Source organism: Hippoglossus hippoglossus, chromosome 9, assembly GCF_009819705.1.
Source record: "Hippoglossus hippoglossus isolate fHipHip1 chromosome 9, fHipHip1.pri, whole genome shotgun sequence".
Classification (NCBI taxonomy): domain Eukaryota; kingdom Metazoa; phylum Chordata; class Actinopteri; order Pleuronectiformes; family Pleuronectidae; genus Hippoglossus; species Hippoglossus hippoglossus.
Genome location: NC_047159.1, coordinates 851,511 through 875,888, shown reverse-complemented (window position 1 = coordinate 875,888; position 24,378 = coordinate 851,511). Strand labels below are relative to the sequence as shown.

The window sequence follows — 24,378 nt, the reverse complement described above, 5'->3', positions numbered from 1 at the left end:
GTTTCCTGTTTCTTCTCCGTTTTGTTGTCGGTGCTAAATATTAAAATAAATCTAACTTTATAACAGAGAAAATCGTCCCGATGAAGAATCATCGAGCTGCAGCTTGAATGTGACTCCTCGTGTTTTTCACTTGAATTAACTCCTTTGCTGATTCCACCCTGTTGGTCATGTCCTCCATTTTGTTCAACAGCCACTGGCTCTGACGGTTAGTGTCAAACAGCACCACCTTGTGGACACGTGTGGGACAGGCTTAACTTTTAGCAACAGGCACCAGGTGAGATGAAGTATCAGTGAATAAGTTCCAGACAGTTCTGTTCTCACATCTCATTTAACATAGGACTCGTTTCCAGTTTGAAGTTTTGTTCCAGGATGAAACCAGTTGCTGAAAAGTAAAAAACGATTCCAGCGTCAGGTTTTCATTTTAGTGACTGATAATAAAACATCAGAGCAGAAACAAAGACTCAAACTCAGCGAACCATCATCATTACACACGTAAAATGTTTATAATATATGTACATGATGCAAAGTACAAAATGTAACGTTCCTGAAATGTTCTGGAACTTTTCCTGTTGCGAGTCTGGTCCGGTCCATCTCCTGCTTCTTCTTCAGAGAGGTAGACAAACATTTCCCAGTTCGTTTCTGGGAACAGCTCAAAACCTGAAGAAACGACACTGACGCAGCTCAGTAGTTTGTCAATAGGACATTTTATTTCATACGTCTGTTGTCTTTATTCAAATTACAGTAATATACTTGCTGAGATGACGACCGGCTGCAGCCTGGACAGCTAAAACTCACAGCTGTACTACTTGAAGCAAACTTTTCTTTTTTTCCCTCCACCTTTTTTAAAATGATCTCGCAACAGAAAAAAGCACAAACTGTTTATGCCATGTGATGTGATGAGTGGAGGTGACGTCAGGGCGGTCGGGTTTTAGTGCTGGTCTAAAAAAAAACAACAGAAACAAACAGAAGAACAAACGGAAAAGAAAAGAAGCCTGCGCGTTGTGGTAGAAGGATCAGAATATGGCACATTTGGTCCACGTTGGTAGTTTTATTATCTCGTTTTCAAACATGTAAGAAACAAAAGAAGAAAGTAGATCATCATCGTTGAACGTGTTGTTTTTAATGACAGCATACTGAAGACACGACTGTAGAGGGCGCCGCTCATTACGTTTCTCTCTGTTAAAATCTGGATTCGTCAGCCAATCGTTTGTTTCTACTCTCCCTGGTACAGTATCATCATTAATATCTTCTTTCCATCCAAAATGAGGGGGTGGGGGGGAGGGGGTGGAGCTTCGTGGATGATTGACAGGGACGGCTTTGGACATTCACAGGAAGTAGTCAGGAGTGCGTCTGGTCACGTGGGGCTCGCCACGACGGGGGGCGGGGTCAAACTGAAGGCTGAGGAGGCAGAAAGTGTTCAGTTATTGACGAGGTCACAAAAAAAGACGTGATTAAAGTTTGGGATTACGATTGTTCTCATGTTTAATGGAACTGCCTCTCAACTCCATGAACACGTGTGTGTGTTTGAATCGAAGCAGCTCCGGCTGGAATCATCTACTTACAAAGAGTATTTCAGAGTGTCATCCAGTTCCATGATGGCCGCCTGGTTTCCACAGCGGTAGCAGTAGTTTGGAGCACTGAAGATGGTCACCACGTTCTTATCGTGACCCCAGTTGTAGCCCTGAACGGCACAAACAAACAACTTGAATTAACGTCCTGTGGTGGTTTGCCTCCACCAACATGTACAGAGGTCACTGTGACCTTTGACCTCTGAAATCTAATCAGCTCATCTTTGAGTCCAAGTGAGAACTGGTGAAAATGTGAAGAAATCTCCTTAAGACAGACTTGAGATATCAGCTGAGTCTCAATCCTTCAATCCTTCAATCATCCATCATCATCCATCCATAACCCCCGGCTGTTTTCAGAGGGTCTGACGCTGTGTGACGAGAGTTTCCCTTCAGGTGTAAATGTAAAGATTCTATCAGGCTCTCGCTGCTGCAGCTGAATCTCATCTGAAAGAAGCATGACCTGGAGCGAAGCTGCTCCAGAAATAGCGACGGAGCAGAACTGCACCCTGGTACCTCCATCATGTTACCATGGAGACACTGATTTCTGTGGATCCTTCAGTCCACTTGTGCCTGAGCGTCTGTGCCAACTTGACTAAAATACACTCAGAGTCACGCTTCAGATACGAGTGTGTGTGTTTCTCCAGAGAACAACATTTCAGGTCATTTGTCATTTTTACATTAAGTCTCACACGGACGACAAAGTCTCCGACTGTAGCTTAGTCACAACTGGATATTTATCAAAAATGTTTAAAAAAAAGAAAACATGAGTTTGACAGTTGTTTGAAAAAATCTCAAAGCACCTGAGGGTAAATTCCATCTTCAGTTCATTTTAGAAGAAATAAATTAATTCAAAACTGGCTGTGAAAATACAAACAACTATGTCCTGTGTGTGTTGGGTCTCCATCAGTGATATTTAATTCATGAAGCACAAAGTCACAGTTGAAGAAAAGTTCATTTAAAAATTTGTTTGCGTCTTCTCAATTCGACTAAACAACCATTTGGTTTGTTTTATTGAGTTTGGTCAGACTGTCTCTGAGCAGTTTGTGTGTGTGTGTGTGTGTGTGTGTGTGTGTGTGTGTGTGTGTGTGTGTGTGTGTGTTACCTCCATGACCAGCTGATGGGCACGGGACACCAGGGTGAGGCCGTTGGCGTGGTTGAAGGTTTCAGAGATGTCCTGTCCAAAGGTGTAACCGGCACCTCGGGGGGAGATGCCCCACCCACCGCGATCGTCAGGGTCCGACCACAGCAGGTCACACATCGGGCCCTGAGAGAGAAACACTCCAGTTTCACAGCGAGAAGTTCTTATACCACCATCACAAACTCCTCAGATACCCCTGGAAGTGCCTGGTCAGACGGCAGCACGTCTTTAAAGTCAGATTACACTGAATTTTCTTACTTAAAGTCTTAATTACTCCAAACCAGAAGTTGTTGTACTGTAGGCGATGTATCAGATAAACTCCATGTGCCGCAGCTTGTACCACGTGCCATGTAGAAAATGACTATAGAGTATAAAATTTCACGTGAATGTTCTCAGCCGTCAGCATGAAACTCTCACTCCCTCTCTTCTGCTCACCCCCCCGCCCTGTCCAGGAAACTCCCCTTCATGTATTTTAGTATCAGGAGGGGAGGGGCTCAGAGACTGTGGAGAGAGACGAGTCCCAGCGAGTTGACGTGTTCAGACGGTTATTGACAGATTGTTCATATTCTTTGTGAAAACTGAACTAATCAGTTTACAAATGATGAACGTGAGCGGCTTGTGTGTGTGGTTGTGTGTGTGTGTGTGTGTGTGTGTGTGTGTGTGTGTGTGTTGTGGGACGTGTTCATGCGATGGGTCCGATGTCCGTTTTCTAGGAGGTGCATTCAGGGACTGTTGGAAATGCTAACATCCGCCACTTCCTGTGGACTTTTATGAATTTAACATTTCTACAGTGATTTAGAGGAGATTTCAAAAATATCGAGATATATATTGTGTATCGCGATATTTATTTTAGGCCGTATTGCCCAGCCCTACTGTACTGCCACTGAGAAGTGTTGTTTTTAGAGCAGCAAAGAAGAGGAAGTGATTTCCTGCAGAGTAGCGTTAGCCAGAGCTAGCTAACATGTCATTAATATGGATGTATTTCATGCTGGAGTACAAGTAAAACTGTGTCATGCACCGTATGAATCCCTCAGTTTTGAGAGGAGAAACTAGTTTTGTCAATTACAACACTAACGATCTCAAAGCATTTGAGGAACCATCACATGAAAGAACACGAGGAGTTCAAGACGAAGGACGAACTGCAGCCGTTAACAAACGTTTTTTAAATGCATTGCTATCAGATCGATTCTCTATCAGGAAGAGAAAATGGTATCAGAGCATCTCTAGTCTTTTTACATCTTTTAAAAAATGTATTTGGTTATATACGTTCAAAAATAAACATTCTGCTTCTATTTGGGCACGTCTGGTTGGACGTGAACCAGCAACGGACTAGTGTCCGAGTGTAGCTCCACGTCCTGGTGACGTAGTGATGCATCGCAGACCGTTGAAAAATATACACTTGATATAATATTTGTTAACTAGGATACAATGCAGAAGAATAAAACATAAACCCGGTGATGATCAACGCTGAAGGTCTTTAACGTGCGTGTGCACCAACATGTGGATTAGTCAGATGCTGAAAACAGTCCCCAACAAACGCACTATAACAAAACTCTGTTTCCTGTTTCCAGCAGGACCCAGTGGCTCAGAGAGCGTGTACCTCATGTGGGACTTCTTGCAGGCGGTCCAGAGCTCGTATGTGATCCAGAGTGTCTATGGACGGAGACAAACCTCCGTGGAGACAGAAGATCTGAAACAAAATCACAAGAAATCAACATTCATCTGCTGACGTTTTCTTTTATCTTCCAGTCGTCTGCTTCTCAGACGAGATTTCATCAAGATGCATGTTACTCAGATTCAGGACGTCACATTCAGCCGGGACCTCACACCGTGACAACTTCCTGTCCGAGAGGGAATACATCACACTACAAAAACAAGATGCTGTCATTCAATACCTGTCCGTCAACCAGCGCAGTGAGCGGCAGGTAGTCGAACAGGTCTGTGAAGTACTTCCAGACGTTTGCGTTGCCGTACTTCCTCAGACACTCATCATAGAAGCCGTAGACCTGCGTGATCTGCCGCGACTCGTGGTTCCCTCGCAGGATGGTGATTCGCTCCTGGAAACGAACCTTGATGACAAGACAGAATAAAAGAAACAAATTAAAATCTGGAACGACAAATTATTGACATTTTGACCAGAATCAGACGATTAAAAAAGTCCAAAGCCATTAATTATGTTTAATATTATTACCATTGATCTGGTGCTGATGCTGTATTTTTATTGAGTTTATTTATTGTTAATCAAACTGTAGTATTTTATACATTAGTATATATAAAATATATATGTACACTTTTAAAAACACTGCTGCTACCTCACTGTAAAACTAATTTCCTCGTGCGATAATAAATGTGAGATTTTCTTCAGATGCAGTGAAGCTGTGTTTCTACTGCAGGAGCTAGGAACCTTTGGAGGAACTCTACGTTTCCACAGGGACACGGATCTACTTCAACTTCCAGGAGTTTATTTCTGAACATTTGTGATTGGTTGAATCCTCCAGTTTCTTATTTCAGCAACCAAACAAAGCACTAAGTGAAACTCCTCATGTTTACCATGCATATCATTTAGCTGAAGAAGAGACTTCCGATAACTATTAGGGGCAATTCGGGGTTCAGTATCTTGCCCAAGGACACTTCGGCATGCAGATGGGAAAGACTGGGATCGAACCGCCGACCTTCTGGAGGGAGGACGACCGCTCTGCTCCTCATCCACAGCCACCTCTACTCCCTGTTTCATCAACGCTGGACCCTAAACTCAACTCAACTGTATTTATAAAGCACCTTCCATACAAACGTGCAGACGTGGGTGCTTCATAAGGGAAATGTGTCCAACACAAGAGCGGTGACAAGTCAAACACTGAGGCTGTAACACGACGACTTTACTTTCTTTTCAGATTGAACGTCCAGGCGGACGTTTTATGGGACAAAATGTATGGAACAACTTTATTGATCTGGCAGGATCATAATAAAGATAAAATACATAACGTATCTGTGTATGGGAGAATTATTAGCTTCCTGCTCATCTGTACTGTCAGCTGACAGATTGCTGCGCTGGGTTTTAACAAGACGTTTATGAAGCAATAAAACATCAGCACAGACACTGACGACAGACGCTTTCAGACCAGGGAGCGTGGCGTCTGCTCATAACATGAACTTTTCAGGAGCTGAATTCTGAAGCTGACGAAGATCCGGCCTGTTTGTTCTCTTCTGTCGGAGCAAATTCAATTCGGATTATTTTTAGATACACTGATGCAGGTTCAGCGTCCTGCTGATCAGATCTGTCTTGATAAAACAAAATGTCCACCGAGAGCAGGAACCGACTGAGAGTCAACATCTGAACGTGTTGCTGCAATATTTTAAATTCTGAAAAAAGACCAGCAGTGGTTTCGTGCTGTTCTGTGACGACAGGAGCTTCAGGCTTCATCCCGACTGATTCCTTTATATTTAAAACTGAAAAGAACCCACGTACACATGAAGGGTTCAGCTCTTTATCAGTAATAATCTCTGTTCACACTCTTTTTCACCTAAATAAATGGGTATATGCAGTTTTGGGGAATGTGGGTGAACCTGCAAAAAAAAGGGCGATTGACTTCTTTCAGTAGCAGAGTTTCCCTTTCTGGTGTTTTTCCTGGTGATTTACGCTTCAGGAGCTTTCTGCCCGTGCTACATTTTGCAATGTCCAGAAAAAAATTACACATTGTTCAAAAGAATTAAAAAAAGGAGGGGTTTGATGTTTCAGTCGAGAGGCTGCAGCTGATTGGATGAAGGTTGTGTGACGAAAAATTGATGAAAAGTTTCATTTATCCTCAAGTCGATAAAACTGTTGACATTAAAATCAGGGTTTTGCAGGTTTCAACGGTTCGGACTTATTAATAATATGAAAGAAAATTAGTTGTGATAAAAAGAGCAACAATTATATTTAAAGTTAATAATTTTGAAACATTTATATCACATGTATCAGTGTTTATATCTCAATCAATGGATAGTTAACTTAATAGAGCCATGCTATAATCTGTAGGTGTGTACATTTATGATTAGAATTATTAATATTGATTGATTTGTATAATAATAAGTGTTATTTTGGGGTATTTCGATCGATCACTCGAGTGTTTGCGGTCGGTCTGTTGGTTGAGATCCGTGCAGCACATCCAGTTTCTACTTTAGAGAGCGACACGATCACTGATAAAAACAGGAAGTAACACTAACATCACTCTCTAGAGAAGGAAAGAAGAATAAGACCGTAAAATACAGACGCCCTGAAAGCATCGTCTACTAGCTTCAGACAGGCGGTGATGTCGCTTACCTTTAACGTGACGAGCAGCGTGACCGTCTCCACGGAGTAGTAGCCTCTATCGACGTAGTCTCCCATGAACAGGTAGTTGGTGTCGGGAGACTTGCCTCCGATCTTAAACAGCTCCATCAGGTCGTGGAACTGACCGTGGACATCGCCACACACCGTCACCGGGCATCGCACCTGAGGGGGGGGGGGGACGGCATCATTACTGAGTAAACTTAACACTGACCCTATTCACAGTCCTACTGAGATCAAGCTGCTGTTGAAGGTAAATCTTCTGAACTCAAAGGTCCCGTACTCTGTTTCTCCAAAGCTACTTCGGACTGAAGCTTCCCTGCTCCAAGGACAGATCAATATTTCTGACTGATCTGTTTTACAATGTTAAGTCTTTTCTTTTTTAAACTACTTAAAGGCTACATAGCCACTGTTTACTTTGTATGTTCAAATATTTTATAGAAAAGGAGTGTGTTGAAGTGAATGGGATTTATCGTTTTGTTTTTTCGTGGAAATTCCATGGTAAATGGACATGGATATTTCAGTTAGGTGGTGTTTCAAAGTGTGTGAGAGAGAGAGAGAGAGAGAGAGAGAGCGAGAGAGAGAGAGAGGGAGAGAGAGAGACAGAGAGAGAGGGAGAGAGAGAGAGAGTGTGTGTGTGTGTGTGTGTGTGTGTGTGAGAGAGAGAGAGAGAGTGTGAGTGTGAGAGAGAGTGTGAGTGTGAGAGAGAGAGAGAGAGAGAGAGAGAGAGAGAGAGTGTGTGTGTGTGTGTGTGTGTGTACTTGAGGCTCACGCAGGTTGTGATATTGTTCAGACAGCGGAGGCTCTAAACACTCAACAGGAGCAAACAGTGAGATTCAGAAGTAGGTGATATGTTTTCAGAAATACAGAAACTTTCACCAGGAGAGATAAATGATCTAGTTTCTTTTCTGCTGTAGGTTCGGCTGAACAGAGTCGTCCTGTTGTTTCTCTGCTGGTGTTTGTGCATCTTTTGTTGTTTCAAATTATTCCTATAAAACTATATTTTAATCAGGTTCCATTTTTCTGTGGTAAAGTCAAGAACCAGACGCGTGTGAATCTCACCTCCTGCACGTTGGACTCCTTGGTCAGGATCTCCTTGGCCTGCAGAGAACACAGAGACACACATTCATTATTAGATGACTGATCTTTTTATGTAAAACTAAAGTGAGCAGTCGTGAGGTCCAATAAAACTCTTCAAACACAAGCCAAGCAAAAATCATAAATATAAAGGGTTAGGGGATGAGTGAATGTGTCACTTCCGTCACATTCCAGTTAATCAGAAAAATCATCTGAGGTTAGTTACAGCCAGAGATGATTAAAAAGAAAACCTGCAACAGCTGCATCAGTGGAAGAATCTCAAACTTGATTATATTTATTGTAATTTACTAAATAAGAAATACAACTTTTTTAAGTTTCGGCCTCTGGGAAAATCATTCAACGCTCGTTCAAAACACGAGTCGCATTAATTTCATCAATTAAAAGGCTTCAATAGGTGACTGCAAATTCCACATCTGCTTCCAACATGTTTTATCATGATTATTCACTGGAGATAGTTTTTTTTTTTTTTTTTTAAATCAACCCTTGAAATTTCATTTTAAAATGTGACATCTTCAAATTATTTTTGTCTAAAACAAGGAGAAAATGATTTATGGAAGACTTGCTCATTTTTCTGTTGATCCCCTCGTGGAGAAACCAACAAGACGATTAATCTATTATTGGACAGAAACGACACAGTTCAGCCTCTGCATCACAATCTGGACTCGGGACATTTTCAGTTAAACCAAACGAGACATTTGAGGACGGCACCTTTGACTCTGCAAAGTCAATATCTCAACATTTCAGACACTTAATCGACCAAACTTATAAATTTGCAGATGAATTACTGATGAAGACAATGACGTTGCTGCCTTCGACACCAGCACACATCTGACTGATATCAGAGCTGGAGGTGCTGGACACAAACAAAATCACGGATTTCTCTAAACGAAAAGACGATGACATTATTTCTTCATACTGAACGTTCAAGTCATGAACTTATGACTCAGGACAAGTATTATATCAACTTATTGTTATTTCTTCAGAGAAAATAACTCAGTTGCAGGTAGAGCTGCAAGAATAATCATGAATGATCTTTTTCAATGAATCGCTTATTGAGTCAATGAAACAAAAGATTTGTAGAAATATCTCAGAGCTAAATGTGACATCTTCAAATGACTTGTTATCATTGTCCAACAAATACAGTTCATTCTGAATAAGTCCAGTTTTATTACGGACAGAAATTATATTAAAATGATTATCAACAATTAACACTTTACATTTCAATGTTATTCTTGTTAAGTGTAAAGACTTGGTGTTTTAAACTTGATGAGCAGAGAATGATAAACACTTGATAAACAGGAAAACATATATATGTATGAGGTGTAACACTAATATGCGTTATACGTCCTCCCTGAGTTTACACAGTGCATGCTACATACATACATACATACACAAACACACTTACATACATGTCCAGCCATTTCCGACTACGTAAATCTCAGATGACTTGGAACCATGTGCTGCATCCTGACTTATCTGATTGGACAGGATTTCAGATCATTTGACTTTTGTCCATGAAGGTTCAGTGTTGTCTGTCCCAGTCGGTACCGTGATGTGTCGGTGCAGGTTCAGTGTTGTCTGTCCCAGTCGGTACCGTGATGTGTCGGTGCAGGATCAGTGTTGTCTGTCCCAGTCGGTACCGTGATGTGTCGGTGCAGGTTCAGTGTTGTCTGTCCCAGTCGGTACCGTGATGTGTCGGTGCAGGTTCAGTGTTGTCTGTCCCAGTCGGTACCGTGATGTGTCGGTGCAGGATCAGTGTTGTCTGTCCCAGTCGGTACCGTGATGTGTCGGTGCAGGTTCAGTGTTGTCTGTCCCAGTCGGTACCGTGATGTGTCGGTGCAGGTTCAGTGTTGTCTGTCCCAGTCGGTACCGTGATGTGTCGGTGCAGGTTCAGTGTTGTCTGTCCCAGTCGGTACCGTGATGTGTCGGTGCAGGTTCAGTGTTGTCTGTCCCAGTCGGTACCCGTGATGTGTCGGTGCAGGATCAGTGTTGTCTGTCCCAGTCGGTACCGTGATGTGTCGGTGCAGGATCAGTGTTGTCTGTCCCAGTCGGTACCGTGATGTGTCGGTGCAGGTTCAGTGTTGTCTGTCCCAGTCGGTACCGTGATGTGTCGGTGCAGGTTCAGTGTTGTCTGTCCCAGTCGGTACCGTGATGTGTCGGTGCAGGTTCAGTGTTGTCTGTCCCAGTCGGTACCGTGATGTGTCGGTGCAGGATCAGTGTTGTCTGTCCCAGTCGGTACCGGGATGTGTCGGTGCAGGTTCAGTGTTGTCTGTCCCAGTCAGTACCGGGATGTGTCGGTGCAGGTTCAGTGTTGTCTGTCCCAGTCGGTACCGTGATGTGTCGGTGCAGGTTCAGTGTTGTCTGTCCCAGTCGGTACCGTGATGTGTCGGTGCAGGATCAGTGTTGTCTGTCCCAGTCAGTACCGGGATGTGTCGGTGCAGGTTCAGTGTTGTCTGTCCCAGTCAGTACCGTGATGTGTCGGTGCAGGTTCAGTGTTGTCTGTCCCAGTCAGTACCGTGATGTGTCGGTGCAGGTTCAGTGTTGTCTGTCCCAGTCAGTACCGGGATGTGTCGGTGCAGGATCAGTGTTGTCTGTCCCAGTCGGTACCGTGATGTGTCGGTGCAGGTTCAGTGTTGTCTGTCCCAGTCAGTACCGTGATGTGTCGGTGCAGGTTCAGTGTTGTCTGTCCCAGTCAGTACCGTGATGTGTGTCGGTGCAGGTTCAGTGTTGTCTGTCCCAGTCGGTACCGTGATGTGTCGGTGCAGGTTCAGTGTTGTCTGTCCCAGTCAGTACCGTGATGTGTGTCGGTGCAGGTTCAGTGTTGTCTGTCCCAGTCGGTACCGTGATGTGTCGGTGCAGGTTCAGTGTTGTCTGTCCCAGTCGGTACCGTGATGTGTCGGTGCAGGTTCAGTGTTGTCTGTCCCAGTCAGTACCGTGATGTGTCGGTGCAGGTTCAGTGTTGTCTGTCCCAGTCGGTACCGTGATGTGTCGGTGCAGGTTCAGTGTTGTCTGTCCCAGTCAGTACCGTGATGTGTCGGTGCAGGTTCAGTGTTGTCTGTCCCAGTCAGTACCGTGATGTGTGTCGGTGCAGGTTCAGTGTTGTCTGTCCCAGTCAGTACCGTGATGTGTCGGTGCAGGTTCAGTGTTGTCTGTCCCAGTCAGTACCGGGATGTGTCGGTGCAGGTTCAGTGTTGTCTGTCCCAGTCAGTACCGGGATGTGTCGGTGCAGGTTCAGTGTTGTCTGTCCCAGTCAGTACCGTGATGTGTCGGTGCAGGTTCAGTGTTGTCTGTCCCAGTCAGTACCGTGATGTGTCGGTGCAGGTTCAGTGTTGTCTGTCCCAGTCAGTACCGGGATGTGTCGGTGCAGGTTCAGTGTTGTCTGTCCCAGTCGGTACCGTGATGTGTCGGTGCAGGATCAGTGTTGTCTGTCCCAGTCGGTACCGTGATGTGTCGGTGCAGGATCAGTGTTGTCTGTCCCAGTCAGTACCGTGATGTGTCGGTGCAGGATCAGTGTTGTCTTTCCCAGTCGGTACCGTGATGTGTCGGTGCAGGTTCAGTGTTGTCTGTCCCAGTCGGTACCGTGATGTGTCGGTGCAGGTTCAGTGTTGTCTGTCCCAGTCAGTACCGGGATGTGTCGGTGCAGGTTCAGTGTTGTCTGTCCCAGTCGGTACCGGGATGTGTCGGTGCAGGTTCAGTGTTGTCTGTCCCAGTCGGTACCGTGATGTGTCGGTGCAGGTTCAGTGTTGTCTGTCCCAGTCGGTACCGTGATGTGTCGGTGCAGGTTCAGTGTTGTCTGTCCCAGTCAGTACCGTGATGTGTCGGTGCAGGTTCAGTGTTGTCTGTCCCAGTCGGTACCGTGATGTGTCGGTGCAGGATCAGTGTTGTCTGTCCCAGTCAGTACCGTGATGTGTCGGTGCAGGTTCAGTGTTGTCTGTCCCAATCGGTACCGGGATGTGTCGGTGCAGGATCAGTGTTGTCTGTCCCAGTCGGTACCGTGATGTGTCGGTGCAGGTTCAGTGTTGTCTGTCCCAGTCGGTACCGTGATGTGTCGGTGCAGGTTCAGTGTTGTCTGTCCCAGTCGGTACCGTGATGTGTCGGTGCAGGATCAGTGTTGTCTGTCCCAGTCGGTACCGGGATGTGTCGGTGCAGGTTCAGTGTTGTCTGTCCCAGTCGGTACCGTGATGTGTCGGTGCAGGATCAGTGTTGTCTGTCCCAGTCGGTACCGTGATGTGTCGGTGCAGGATCAGTGTTGTCTGTCCCAGTCGGTACCGGGATGTGTCGGTTTCAGACCGACTTTCTGGTGCAACCAACCCGAGGTGACGCCTGAAACCTGAGACTCAACTCATCCATTCACCGTGAAAGCGACGAGGCGCGGTGCGAATCATCACATGCACTTATTTCTGTGTTTTTACATAGAACACACAAATATGAATAAACACGCAGATTCAAACACGAGCCCAGTCCTGCGCTGTTCCTTGTTAATCAACGAGCAGTAAAAAGGGCTCCGACTACTTGCTGGTAATGATGTAAAGGATGCGAATTTTCGGCCTCTCAGAGACGACGGTCGCCGGATAAACCGTCTCCACCAGTACCGTACCGGGGGCTCGGTCAGAGCATTAAGCCGAATTCTCGGGTGTGAACATGCAAGTGGATCTGGCTCTGACCGCGGGGCTGTGGAACACAGAGCCGCAGGATGACCGATCGAAAACAGGGCGAAAATAGCCGCCTTGCCGTAACCTCATTCCAGGAATTAGTCGGAGCCGCTTTCGCAATCCAGGCCACACTGAGAGCGAGGCCGCCCGACACGGACCGAACCCGGTGTGAGCCACTTACCTTCTCGCAGAGCGTCCGGACTTGGTTTTCCGAGAGCTGCTTACACTCGTTTAGCTGTTCGATCCATTGGTCTAGTTCTTTAGTGAAGGATTTGTCTTCCATGACAGCTGCTAAGCTAGCTGTGTTAGCTACCTGGAAAAAAACAGACTGGCCTGTGGCGCTAGCTGCTTTAGCCTTTAGCTCGTCGTATTGTTAACCCGATCTAGTCCCGCCAAACCGGCTGGAAAATCAACAAGACCTAAACTTCACGAGCCCTTCAGTCAGCTTCTGTCATGATAAATGAGCGATGTCGAATTACCGACGTTAAAAAGCAGCCTGTGTGAACCGGGGGAGGAGAAAAGGTCGAAAGTCCCCGATGCGGCACGAACAGCAGCGTCGCAGCGGTTAGCCGATTCACTGAAGGAGCTAGCTACCACAACATCCGGGCATTTCAGCAGCGCTCAGCCAGCGCACCAGCGACAACATGTGGACAGACAGGGGACTGCAAGGCGGTGTAAAGGAGCGGGGACGACCACAGGAGACTGTAGAGGACACATGATGAACTGTAGAGGACACATGATGAGCCCTAGAGGACACATGATGAACTGTAGAGGACACATGATGAACTGTAGAGGACACATGATGAACTGTAGAGGACACATGATGAACCCTAGAGGACACATGATGAACTGTAGAGGACACATGATGAACTGTAGAGGACACATGATGAACCCTAGAGGACACATGATGAACTGTAGAGGACAAATGTTAAACCCTAGAGGACACATGATGAACTGTAGAGGACACATGATAAACCTGAGAGGACACATGATGAACCTGAGAGGACTCACAATACATCCTAGAGGACACATGATGAACTGTAGAGGACACATGATGAACTGTAGAGGACACAGGATGAACCCTAGAGGACACATGATGAACTGTAGAGGACACATGATGAGCCCTAGAGGACACATGATGAACTGTAGAGGACACATGATGACCTGTAGAGGACACATGATGAACTGTAGAGGACACATGATGAACTGTAGAGGACACATGATGAACCCTAGAGGACACATGATGAACTGTAGAGGACACATGATGAACCCTAGAGGACACATGATGAACTGTAGAGGACACATGATGAACCCTAGAGGACACATGATGAACTGTAGAGGACACATGATGACCTGTAGAGGACACATGATGAACTGTAGAGGACACATGATGAGCCCTAGAGGACACATGCTGAACTGTAGAGGACACATGATGAACCCTAGAGGACACATGATGAACTGTAGAGGACACATGATGAACCCTAGAGGACACATGATGACCTGTAGAGGACACATGATGAACTGTAGAGGACACATGATGAACTGTAGAGGACACATGATGAACTGTAGAGGACACATGATGACCTGTAGAGGACACATGATGAGCCCTAGAGGACACATGATGAGCCCTAGAGGACACATGATGAACTGTAGAGGACACATGATGAACTGTAGAGGACGCATGATGAACTGTAGAGGACACATGATGAACCCTAGAGGACACATGATGAACTGTAGAGGACAAATGTTAAACCCTAGAGGACACATGATGAACTGTAGAGGACACATGATAAACCTGAGAGGACACATGATGAACTGTAGAGGACACATGATGAACTGTAGAGGACACATGATGAACTGTAGAAGACACATGATGAACCCTAGAGGACACATGATGAACTGTAGAGGACAAATGTTAAACCCTAGAGGACACATGATGAACTGTAGAGGACACATGATAAACCTGAGAGGACACATGATGAACTGTAGAGGACACATGATAAACCTGAGAGGACACATGATGAACCCTAGAGGACACATGATGAACTGTAGAGGACACATGATGAACTGTAGAGGACACATGATGAGCCCTAGAGGACACATGATGAGCCCTAGAGGACACATGATGAACTGTAGAGGACACATGATAAACCTGAGAGGACACATGATGAACCTGAGAGGACTCACGATACATCCTAGAGGACACATGATGAACTGTAGAGGACACATGATGAACTGTAGAGGACACATGATGAACTGTAGAGGACACATGATGAACTGTAGAAGACACATGATGAACCCTAGAGGACACATGATGAACTGTAGAGGACAAATGTTAAACCCTAGAGGACACATGATGAACTGTAGAGGACACATGATAAACCTGAGAGGACACATGATGAACCCTAGAGGACACATGATGAACTGTAGAGGACACATGATAAACCTGAGAGGACACATGATGAACCCTAGAGGACACATGATGAACTGTAGAGGACACATGATGAACTGTAGAGGACACATGATGACCTGTAGAGGACACATGATGAGCCCTAGAGGACACATGATGAGCCCTAGAGGACACATGATGAACTGTAGAGGACAAATGTTAAACCCTAGAGGACACATGATGAACTGTAGAGGACACATGATAAACCTGAGAGGACACATGATGAACCTGAGAGGACTCACGATACATCCTAGAGGACACATGATGAACTGTAGAGGACACATGATGAACTGTAGAGGACACATGATGAACTGTAGAAGACACATGATGAACCCTAGAGGACACATGATGAACTGTAGAGGACAAATGTTAAACCCTAGAGGACACATGATGAACTGTAGAGGACACATGATAAACCTGAGAGGACACATGATGAACCTGAGAGGACTCACGATACATCCTAGAGGACACATGATGAACTGTAGAGGACACATGATGAACTGTAGAGGACACATGATAAACCTGAGAGGACACATGATGAACCTGAGAGGACTCACGATACATCCTAGAGGACACATGATGAACCTGAGAGGACTCATGATAAATCTTGGAGGACACATTATAAACCTGAGAGAACACATGATGAACCCTAGAGGACACATGTTAAACCTGAGAGGACACATGATGAACCTGAGAGGACACATTATAAACCTGAGAGGACTCATGATGAACCTGAGAGGACACATTATAAACCTGAGAGGACACATGATGAACCCTAGAGGACACATTATAAACCTGAGAGGACTCATGATGAACCTGAGAGGACACATTATAAACCTGAGAGGACACATGATGAACCTGAGAGGACAAAGGCAGAGAGAGAAGTGGACATCAGGACAGTTTAAAAGTGTAAGTATATAATATATATAACTACTAATATACTATACCCAATAGTACTAGTTTAATAAAGTCCTCATAGACATCAGCAGAGACTCAGGTAGTTGACAGTTGAAGAAAGACACTCGTATGAGACACAAGGGACAGAAATGTTGAGTTGGTCAACGTTACATATAAAGTGAAGCTAAGTGTCTGTTTGAGTGTTTTTAAAAATATCTTCTCAGTTAAAAACAAGTCAGAGACATATTTTGAGTCATATCTTTATAAATTTGCTGATGGATTCTGACGTCTCTCCTGTGTGTCCATCTTGTCTGTCTTCCGTCTGACATCAGCTCCAGAAATGCAGGGGAATGTGGTATTGTATATAAGCTATTGGTTGTATATAGTATTTATTTAGTTGTAATTGTTGTAATATTTGCTAAGTGAACTAAAACATCAGTGTGGAGAAGTTTCTCTCAGAAATGAAACTTGGTTGGATTAAGGCACCAACATTATTTAGGTGTTTTGAAAAGATCGTTTCCCGCCACTTCACTTTTACTTCACTCGCACGACAAAGAGAAAACGATATTTAATATAATATTTTTATTCATCAGAATCAATCAAGTATACATGTAATGATTGTCATACCTTTACTTTGAAAAGACAACATTAGAACAGAGTATTAGATATAGAACATATAAAAGAAGCTGATATATAAACAAAGGATCTATCAACACAGGTGTAGTTTTCCACCTCTGGAGACACAAGTTGAAGTTTGATGCTTCTGATTGGGAAGTTAACGGCTGTTTATACTAACTCACTGTGTGGTGAAAGCAAAAACTTACATAGTAGCTTGAAGATGCAAATAGTGTAACTAGTGTAACTAGTGTAACTAGTGTAACTAGCCTACTACTCCTGATTGCAGTCATGCATCTTTGTTGATAAACTGTCTAGTAAAAGTCTAAATTCTTCTATAGTTCACACTCACAAGTAGGAAGTTTGCTGCCCTTTACTTTCTTTGCATAGTTTTAATGATTCAGAAATTCAGTTATGACTAACTTATTTCAGAAAATAATTATTAGCTGCCTGCCTAATTCAGAGTTTCCAGTTTCTCTACCTCCATGTGTCTGGGAGAAAACCTACACATACCCGTGAAAGGCCAATATATAAATCAGACTTACATGTCATTTTAAAAGCATAAATTCAGAATAAAAAAGTGTTTGTCATCGTGCCTGACCCTCTCACCAGGAAATCTGATCAACTTTTGATTTCAGGATGAACCTTTAACGCCAAAATTATTTGTAATTTGTTCTGAACAGTATCAGGAGTTAAAATCACCAACAGCAGATTGAAGCTTATAGTGAATTACTCACAGCCTCATAAACAGTGTCTCTGAATATATTGAACCGTTTGTCCTAGTTAGTAAAACATGACAAGAGTAAATTAATATAATAACACATCAACCCTAACCCTAACCCACACCCACAAATCGTAATTAAAGAAAAAATATAATATGGGTTATGCATGGATAGACCAATTCTACAGTATGTCAGAACTCAGACGTTTATGTCCCACAAATCTGTAACATAGAGAAGCTGTTGATAGTGAGAGTGGTTCAGATGCTCCAACTGATGACTGATGAGCACAACTTGTTCCTCCTGTTTGAACCGACACTCCTCTAACAGCTTGTCCACTGACATCTGGACCCCTGAGGAAACCAGCACCAGGTGACCACAGGTGCTTTCATCACCGATCCAGCCTTCCAGTGAAATCTTCACAGCTGTTTGGTTGAATGAAAAGAAAGTCAGGATAACTCTGTCAGAGAGGATCTGGCAGTCGAACGCCAGTGGTGACCGTGATCCTAAGTACAGAACATCTGTGGCGTTGTCCTTTGCACAGTTGTCGATGGTGACTGAGCCGCGCTGGAAAGCCAACATGTAAATGTCGCTTCCATCCCCTCCGACCAGGTAATCGCCACCAGTGGACACCAAGATGTCGTCGCCATCCGAACCTTTGAGAAGGGAACTTTCGTAACCAGACAGCAAGATGTCAGAGAAGATGGTGCCAATCACAGTCTCCACGTCCTTCAATACGTCCCCTTCGGCATCAGCGTAGCGACCTTGTCCAGTGAGCAGGTTGACATAAACTCCTTGACCCTTTACATGATCCCCCCGGTACAGAACTGTGTCTCTGCCAGGACCTCCGTCTATTAGATCTGCTCCAGGTCCAGGAATGAAGACGTCGCTGCCAGAGTTTCCCATCATTGTGTCATCTCCATCCTCGCCATACAGAGTATCGTCTCCTAACCCACCAATCAGGATATCAGTTCCATTTCCTCCAATCAGTGTGTCATCTCCTTGACCTCCTTCCAAGGTGTCATCCTTCCACCCACCAATAAGCGCGTTGTCTTGATCGTTACCTAGGATGTCATTGGACTGGGAGGGGCAACCTTGCACCGTGTGGACCTTTGACAGATTTTGCCAAGAGCCGAGGTCGAAGCGACAGTCGGACTGCGACGGTGGCAGAGTCACTTTGAAAGCCTCAGTCTGGAATAAAGGAACTTCTGCAGTTGAGTTCAGTGATTTCAATTTAAAAATGACGCCGTCAGAGCTCTGAAATTCCAGGTGCTGGTTTTGGTAACTGTCGTTGTAGCCGATCAGTGTGAATTTGAATTGTTCCCCTTTTGTTGTGATTGTCACATTCAGATCTCCTGTTGATGATGAGTCCAGGGTAACTTGGCCGCCAGCGACAAAATCCATGTCAATCAACACGGTGTCTATTTTCTGGTCGTTCGCAAAGTTATCGATCATTAAGTTGTCTCCGTATCCCTGTTTGATGATGTAAGTGTCTTCTCCTTCACCTCCAGACATCAGTGCACCCCCGGTGGAAGGATCAAGCAAATTGTCATTCCTGTTCCCAACCATGATGTCGAAACCTGCCGAGCCAAGCATTTCTTTCACTGAGTCAACTTCAGCCATTACCATCACTTTGCCTTGGAGGCCACAGAAGAGCCTCTCCTTTGAATTCCTGCTTCTATATCTGAAACACTCCGGATGTTCTCCTCCCTGGTCTGACTCTTTCTGGGAAAGTGCTTCAGGTTTCTGGTTTCTGTAATCAACAGTTATGGGGAACATTAAAGTCTTAATGTCGTCACAGCTGCTGATGTTCGAACTCAGTCCAGCTGTTATTCCATCGCTGGTCTTGATCTGCAGGTGCTGATGATACTTTGACTCAAACCAGGAGTTTAAAACAACATTTTCTCTGCCAGATACAGAGATGGTGATGCTGCGTACATCACAAGTACAAGTTATATTCTGATATTGATCTTTAATGAAGAGAATGTCCATGACTAGATCTGGTGAGAAGTTGCTGATGTTTTTAATTCCTTGGCCTGGTGTGATAACGTACCAGTCCTCACCTCCTCTACCCTGAAGGTTATCATCACCTCCTCCTGGGAGGAACACGTTGTGCTCTTTGTTCCCTCTGATGTCATCAGAAAAGGCTGACCCACGGACCTCTGTCACACTTTCATACGCCTCAGACTCCTCGAGGTCCACCAGCACAGGAGATGTGGCCTTGCTGTAATCAATACTGAAGCTTTTTATGCAGCTGGTGAATGTGTGAGCATCCAGACAATCATCCTTGTGAGCTGAGAGTGTGAAAGAGATCATGTCGTTGGTGATGAAGAACAAGTGTCTGTCGTTCGGTGATCGGAACCAGTTCAGTAAAGTCACGTTAATGTCTGTAGTCGCATGCGAAGCTGTCAGAACAACATCATCCCCTTGTACTGTGACGCTCAAAGTCTTTAGATCTGCTTCTATTAGGGCCGTGTCTGTTTCATTGTCTTTGGAGTAATTTTCAATCATCACTGAAGAACGATTTCTACCTTTCACCATGTAGATGTCTCCTCCTTCACCACCAGTCAGATGATCTCCACCTCCTCCTCCATCCATGAGATTCTTCTCTCCATTTCCAATGAGCACATCATCAAACTGAGAGCCAAAGATGTTTGTGACTCTCTGTAAAAGTGGCTGTGATGCGTTCACATATTCACCATGTTTCTGAAACATCTTGTTAATTCCTCTGGCCACCAGCCGAACAGAAGAAACCACAGTGGAGGAAATCTCGAATAAGACTCCGTCTCCTGACATCATGTTCATGTGACGATACAGTTCTCCTGAAAACCAGTTTTGAATGGTCACAGTGTGGTCGCTCTCATACATAAACACAACGTCGTTCCCAGATTTAGACACAGAAATGTGACTGTAGTTAGCAGTGAAGTGAAGAGTGTCCAGAGCTTTAGATGGATCGTAGTTGTTAATGATTGTTTTACCGCCGTTGACAGGAATGATGTATGTGTCGTTTCCACCAGCGCCTTCGACGTAACTTCTCTGTGGACCGAGGAAGAATATGTCATCACCTGGTTCCCCATAGAGCTGGTAATAGTAAGTCAACATCAGCTCCATCACTCGCTCGTCCTCTGATTTGTCAACTGCAAAAAAGCGATTAGCATCTCTGTTTCCTTTGTATTTTCCATATCTTGATTTTGACACCGCTTCATAACCAGAAACCACTTTCACAGAGCCAGCTGGTATGAACCAGAGTATTTTATTATATAGTGTCTTATACTGTAATTCATGTGACTCTCCCAGGCCAAGAATTATATCATTGCTTCCTTGTGTGTTAATGTTCCAACACTTTTTCCCAAAAGTCTCATCACTAGATACAAAAGAGTTCATGCAGAACTGAGACTGACCCTGATCAGCCAGGCAGAAGTCAATACCTCCTCCATTCCAAGAGGAGCTGCCGCTACTAAAATCAATGGCAGTCGCTCCATCGTGTTCCGTTATAACTGTGTAATATTGTTTATAGTCTGATATCTGCTCAACAAGTTTTTTACCCTCCTGAATTTCATCATAATGCCAATTGTAAAACACACTAGCCACTTGAATTGCAAAATGGAGAAGACCCTTCTCAACGCCAACAACAACAGCCCCCAGTTTATCCAGAAGTCCAGCGTCCGTGGGGAGACTGTTGAGTTCCTGCTCTACGCCCATATAAATATCATCAGAGACCATCCGGAGCACTGATAAAGCCAGGTTTATAGGCATGATAAAAGGTTCCAGTTCAGGCTGAGCAAGTCCAACAACATCCAAAACAACCATACTAGCATCTAAGACAGCATCAATCCCCCCCAGTGCACCCCCCCTCTCTATATCTTGTTCAAGATTGTATATCCCAAATCCAATCCCCACTATTGGTAGAGCTGTCATGGTGCCCTTCATTGCAGGACTTCTCATGATCGTTGCTGCAGCTCTGGCGATTCTTGTCTCTGAAGACAGAGCTTGTCTTGCAATAAGAGACATGGTCATACCTGTGACTCCATGAGCTGTTTGCAAAGCTCCCACTGCACCATCTTTAATGTCCCCCTGTTCAAAAGCATCAACAGCTCCTTTCATGCCCAGCAGGAGGCCGAGTGCACCGACAGCAGTTCCAGTGTGCTCTGCATACTTGTTGACTGGATGTTGGGGTTTTAAACCCTCCATGTCCTGAGCTGCTGTGTCAATGCCCTCTAACACATTTTCATTGTGGCGTCGACTCTCTGCAGATAACTCAACCCTGAATTCAACAGGTTTGGCATCAGTCTCCTTCGACACCAGCTCACATATGAACTGTCCCTTTTCTATTCGGTCACTTCCCTCCTTGAGATGCAGTCCCGCCAGAGTTTCACCATATTTCTCCTTCAGCTGGCTGTGGATTTCTTCAGCTAATGACGCAGATGCCCTTGAATAGTAGGATTCCAGTTTGAAGGAGTTTTCCAACTCGGAGGCAGATTTTAAGTCTTGCGATGTTACGTGGCCGTCATCGTATCCTCCTAAGGCACCAGATGGTTGATTCCAAACTCGGACTACTTCTGATTCAAAAATGCTGTAATCTTTTAACATGGTTTCTCGTTCAGGTGATTTTTTTCCAATCACCTTGTATTCATCCGCAACATTCAATATCCGAGACAGAACCTCTGGGTTATCTTTCTTAAACCACTTGGTGTACAGTTTGAGCTCTTTTTCTAGGACTGTCTTTAGTTTTAAAATCGCTGTTGCTTTTTCTGTTGCTGTTGCTGTTGCTGAGCCACTGAATCCACGACTGCTTGGGTCAATCCAACTCCCTCCTGTTGCCATTGGGTGTTCATCAAAAAAGAAATCCACTCCAGCGTCATGGTTTCCTGTATTTATCATATCCAGAGCCATGAGAGTCAGAGGAAATGTCCGGAAATTTCTAGCAGATTCAGATATAACTGAGGCTGTGAAGTATGTGGTGAACCAGGCCTCAGTGGAAAGACTTGGGACAGTTGTGTGCTCTCCCTTCAAAATACCTTCCACATAATTGACATATGTCCCCTTTGGGTTTATATTAGGTTTCATTTGGCTGTATCTTTCTTTGCCGATCTGTTCAATAACACAATCCTTAACTTTATTAATTCTGTCCTCATTTTCCATTTCATTGTTGTCAAGCTTTTTTCCAACTGGACGAACGTACAGATTTTCAGGATTAATTTCTAATATCCAGTCATTGATCATCAGGTATGTGGGCACATTTTCTCCCGTCTTTGCATAGTGACGGATGATGTTTCTTACATCTTTGCCTGATTTAATCTCATAACACTTGGAAAGAATGCGCTTTAGTTCTGGCTCGTCCATTATCCTACTTATTGTCTCCTTATTATTATTATCTATGATTTTTTCCCCAATTAAAAAATAACTCTTTAACGGTTGCAAGTTTTGGAAGTCGACCTTTTCTGGAAGGGGCTGATCAGGATGAAAGAATCCCCAAGTTAGAGCCTCAACTTTATATAAGCCATCACTGAACGTCTTAACGTTTTCATCCTGGGGAAGAAATCTCCTCGGCTCATTTGGCCACTTGTCTTTGTAGCTCAAAACCGACTTTGATTGACCGTTGTCCATCAGTAAGTTCCTTTCATTGGTAAACACTGCCTCTCCTTTGCTGCCAGGCTCATTTCTAATAATTGCGTCTCCGTTTCTATCAAGGTTTGCCACCACCTTCGTGCTGTCGTCTTTGTGACGCCACTTCAGTCCGTCTGGAGAGATTTCTTGAGTAATTTTCTGTCCCGTGTGCCGGACCTGGATCACAGCATCCCTCAGGTGCAGCTCTGTCTCAATGCTGCTCTTACGAAGCTCTGTCAGCAGGGTTTGGATGAAGTCTTTATCGGATCCGACCTCACATGCCACCACACTTGTTGTTTTGATCGTATCACTGACTCTGGAGGTCCTCTGAATAACTTTGGCCACATCTTGGGCTCCGTACCCAGACAATCTCGTCTCTCCTGAATTGTCTTTCGCCCCATGACCGACCAGCACCAGTCTGCTGTCCTCTGACAGAGGCACAGAGGCCCCACGGATCAGTTTTGGTCTTTGGTTTTCATCAAGAATGTAGACAGAGCTCACCTCTGGATGCTTCTCATACAGAAAAGTTGCAGCTTTTCTGACCACAAGGTCAGATTCCATCATGATGATCTGCTGGTGGTCGTACTGTGTGGTGTGATCAACTGGTCTTTGTGGAATTCTGTAGCTGGAAACTGAGCCGGGTTGATCCATGACCTGGTACAGCTGGTGATTCTGCTGGTTGGTTTCTAAGACTGCTTTGATTCCACGGATCTGAAAAAAGCGCATGAAGTTTTGCTGGAAGTGTGTGGACGTGCTTCCATTAAGGGAGAACACTGGAGAACCTGTCAGTGATGGTTTGAACATCAGCTCAGCAAGAGATGAGCCAGAAAGCCCAGATACACTTTGTCCATCTTCTGAAACACTTCCAAATATTTGCACTACGGTGTAGCCGTCTGCCTCAGGGCAACAGGACTCATTGTACAGACAGTCCTTGCTGACTATTACTGAGTAATGAGGATCCAGGCTGTATTCCTGTTGGACCCTGTCTTCTGTTGACTTCTCTTTGTCCGTCATGACCAGAAGTTTTTGACTGTAGCTGACTGATGATGGAGGATTTTGACCTGAATCTCTTACACTGTAATGACAGGAGGAATCATCCCCGTCACATGCAACATGCTTGTGAATGTTGTAGTAAGATAGAAAAGTTCCTTTAATGCAGCACGTTTAAATGATTATGATCTGTATAAAGTATAAAAGCACAGAGCTGCTGTAACGTAGCAGCAGAGTATTGTGGGAATTCCTGTTCGACTCACCTGAAAATGTAATTCTTGTTCAGATGTGAAGGTGAAGGTGTGGTGAGGAGTGAAGTATGAGCAGAATTTCGCAAGT

The 24,378-nt window shown here is 44.6% G+C and overlaps 1 protein-coding gene across 1 annotated transcript; it reads right to left on the bottom strand.

Annotated features, from left to right (window-relative positions):
- Positions 1 to 684: 684 nt before the first annotated feature.
- LOC117768386 (serine/threonine-protein phosphatase 2A catalytic subunit beta isoform) lies at positions 685 to 13,362 on the bottom strand. Its single transcript, XM_034596667.1, has 8 exons — positions 12,944 to 13,362; positions 8,075 to 8,113; positions 7,007 to 7,177; positions 4,602 to 4,775; positions 4,307 to 4,396; positions 2,671 to 2,832; positions 1,563 to 1,681; positions 685 to 1,398 (listed from the first exon to the last, which is right to left on the bottom strand). Exons 1-8 carry the CDS (start codon positions 13,043 to 13,045, stop codon positions 1,326 to 1,328), a joined length of 930 nt encoding a protein of 309 aa, XP_034452558.1. The 5' UTR covers positions 13,046 to 13,362; the 3' UTR covers positions 685 to 1,325.
- Positions 13,363 to 24,378: the final 11,016 nt, after the last annotated feature.

Bases quoted from the DNA above. Each gene is read 5' to 3' on its own strand.
- LOC117768386 (XM_034596667.1), bottom strand. From the start codon at position 13,045: ATGGAAGACAAATCCTTCACTAAAGAACTAGACCAATGGATCGAACAG. The intron at 7,178-8,074 runs GTGAGATTCACA...CCCCCCCCTCAG, and splicing joins AGGAGTCCAACGTGCAGGAG to GTGCGATGCCCGGTGACGGT. The intron at 2,833-4,306 runs GTACACGCTCTC...TTTCTCTCTCAG, and splicing joins TGCAAGAAGTCCCACATGAG to GGCCCGATGTGTGACCTGCT.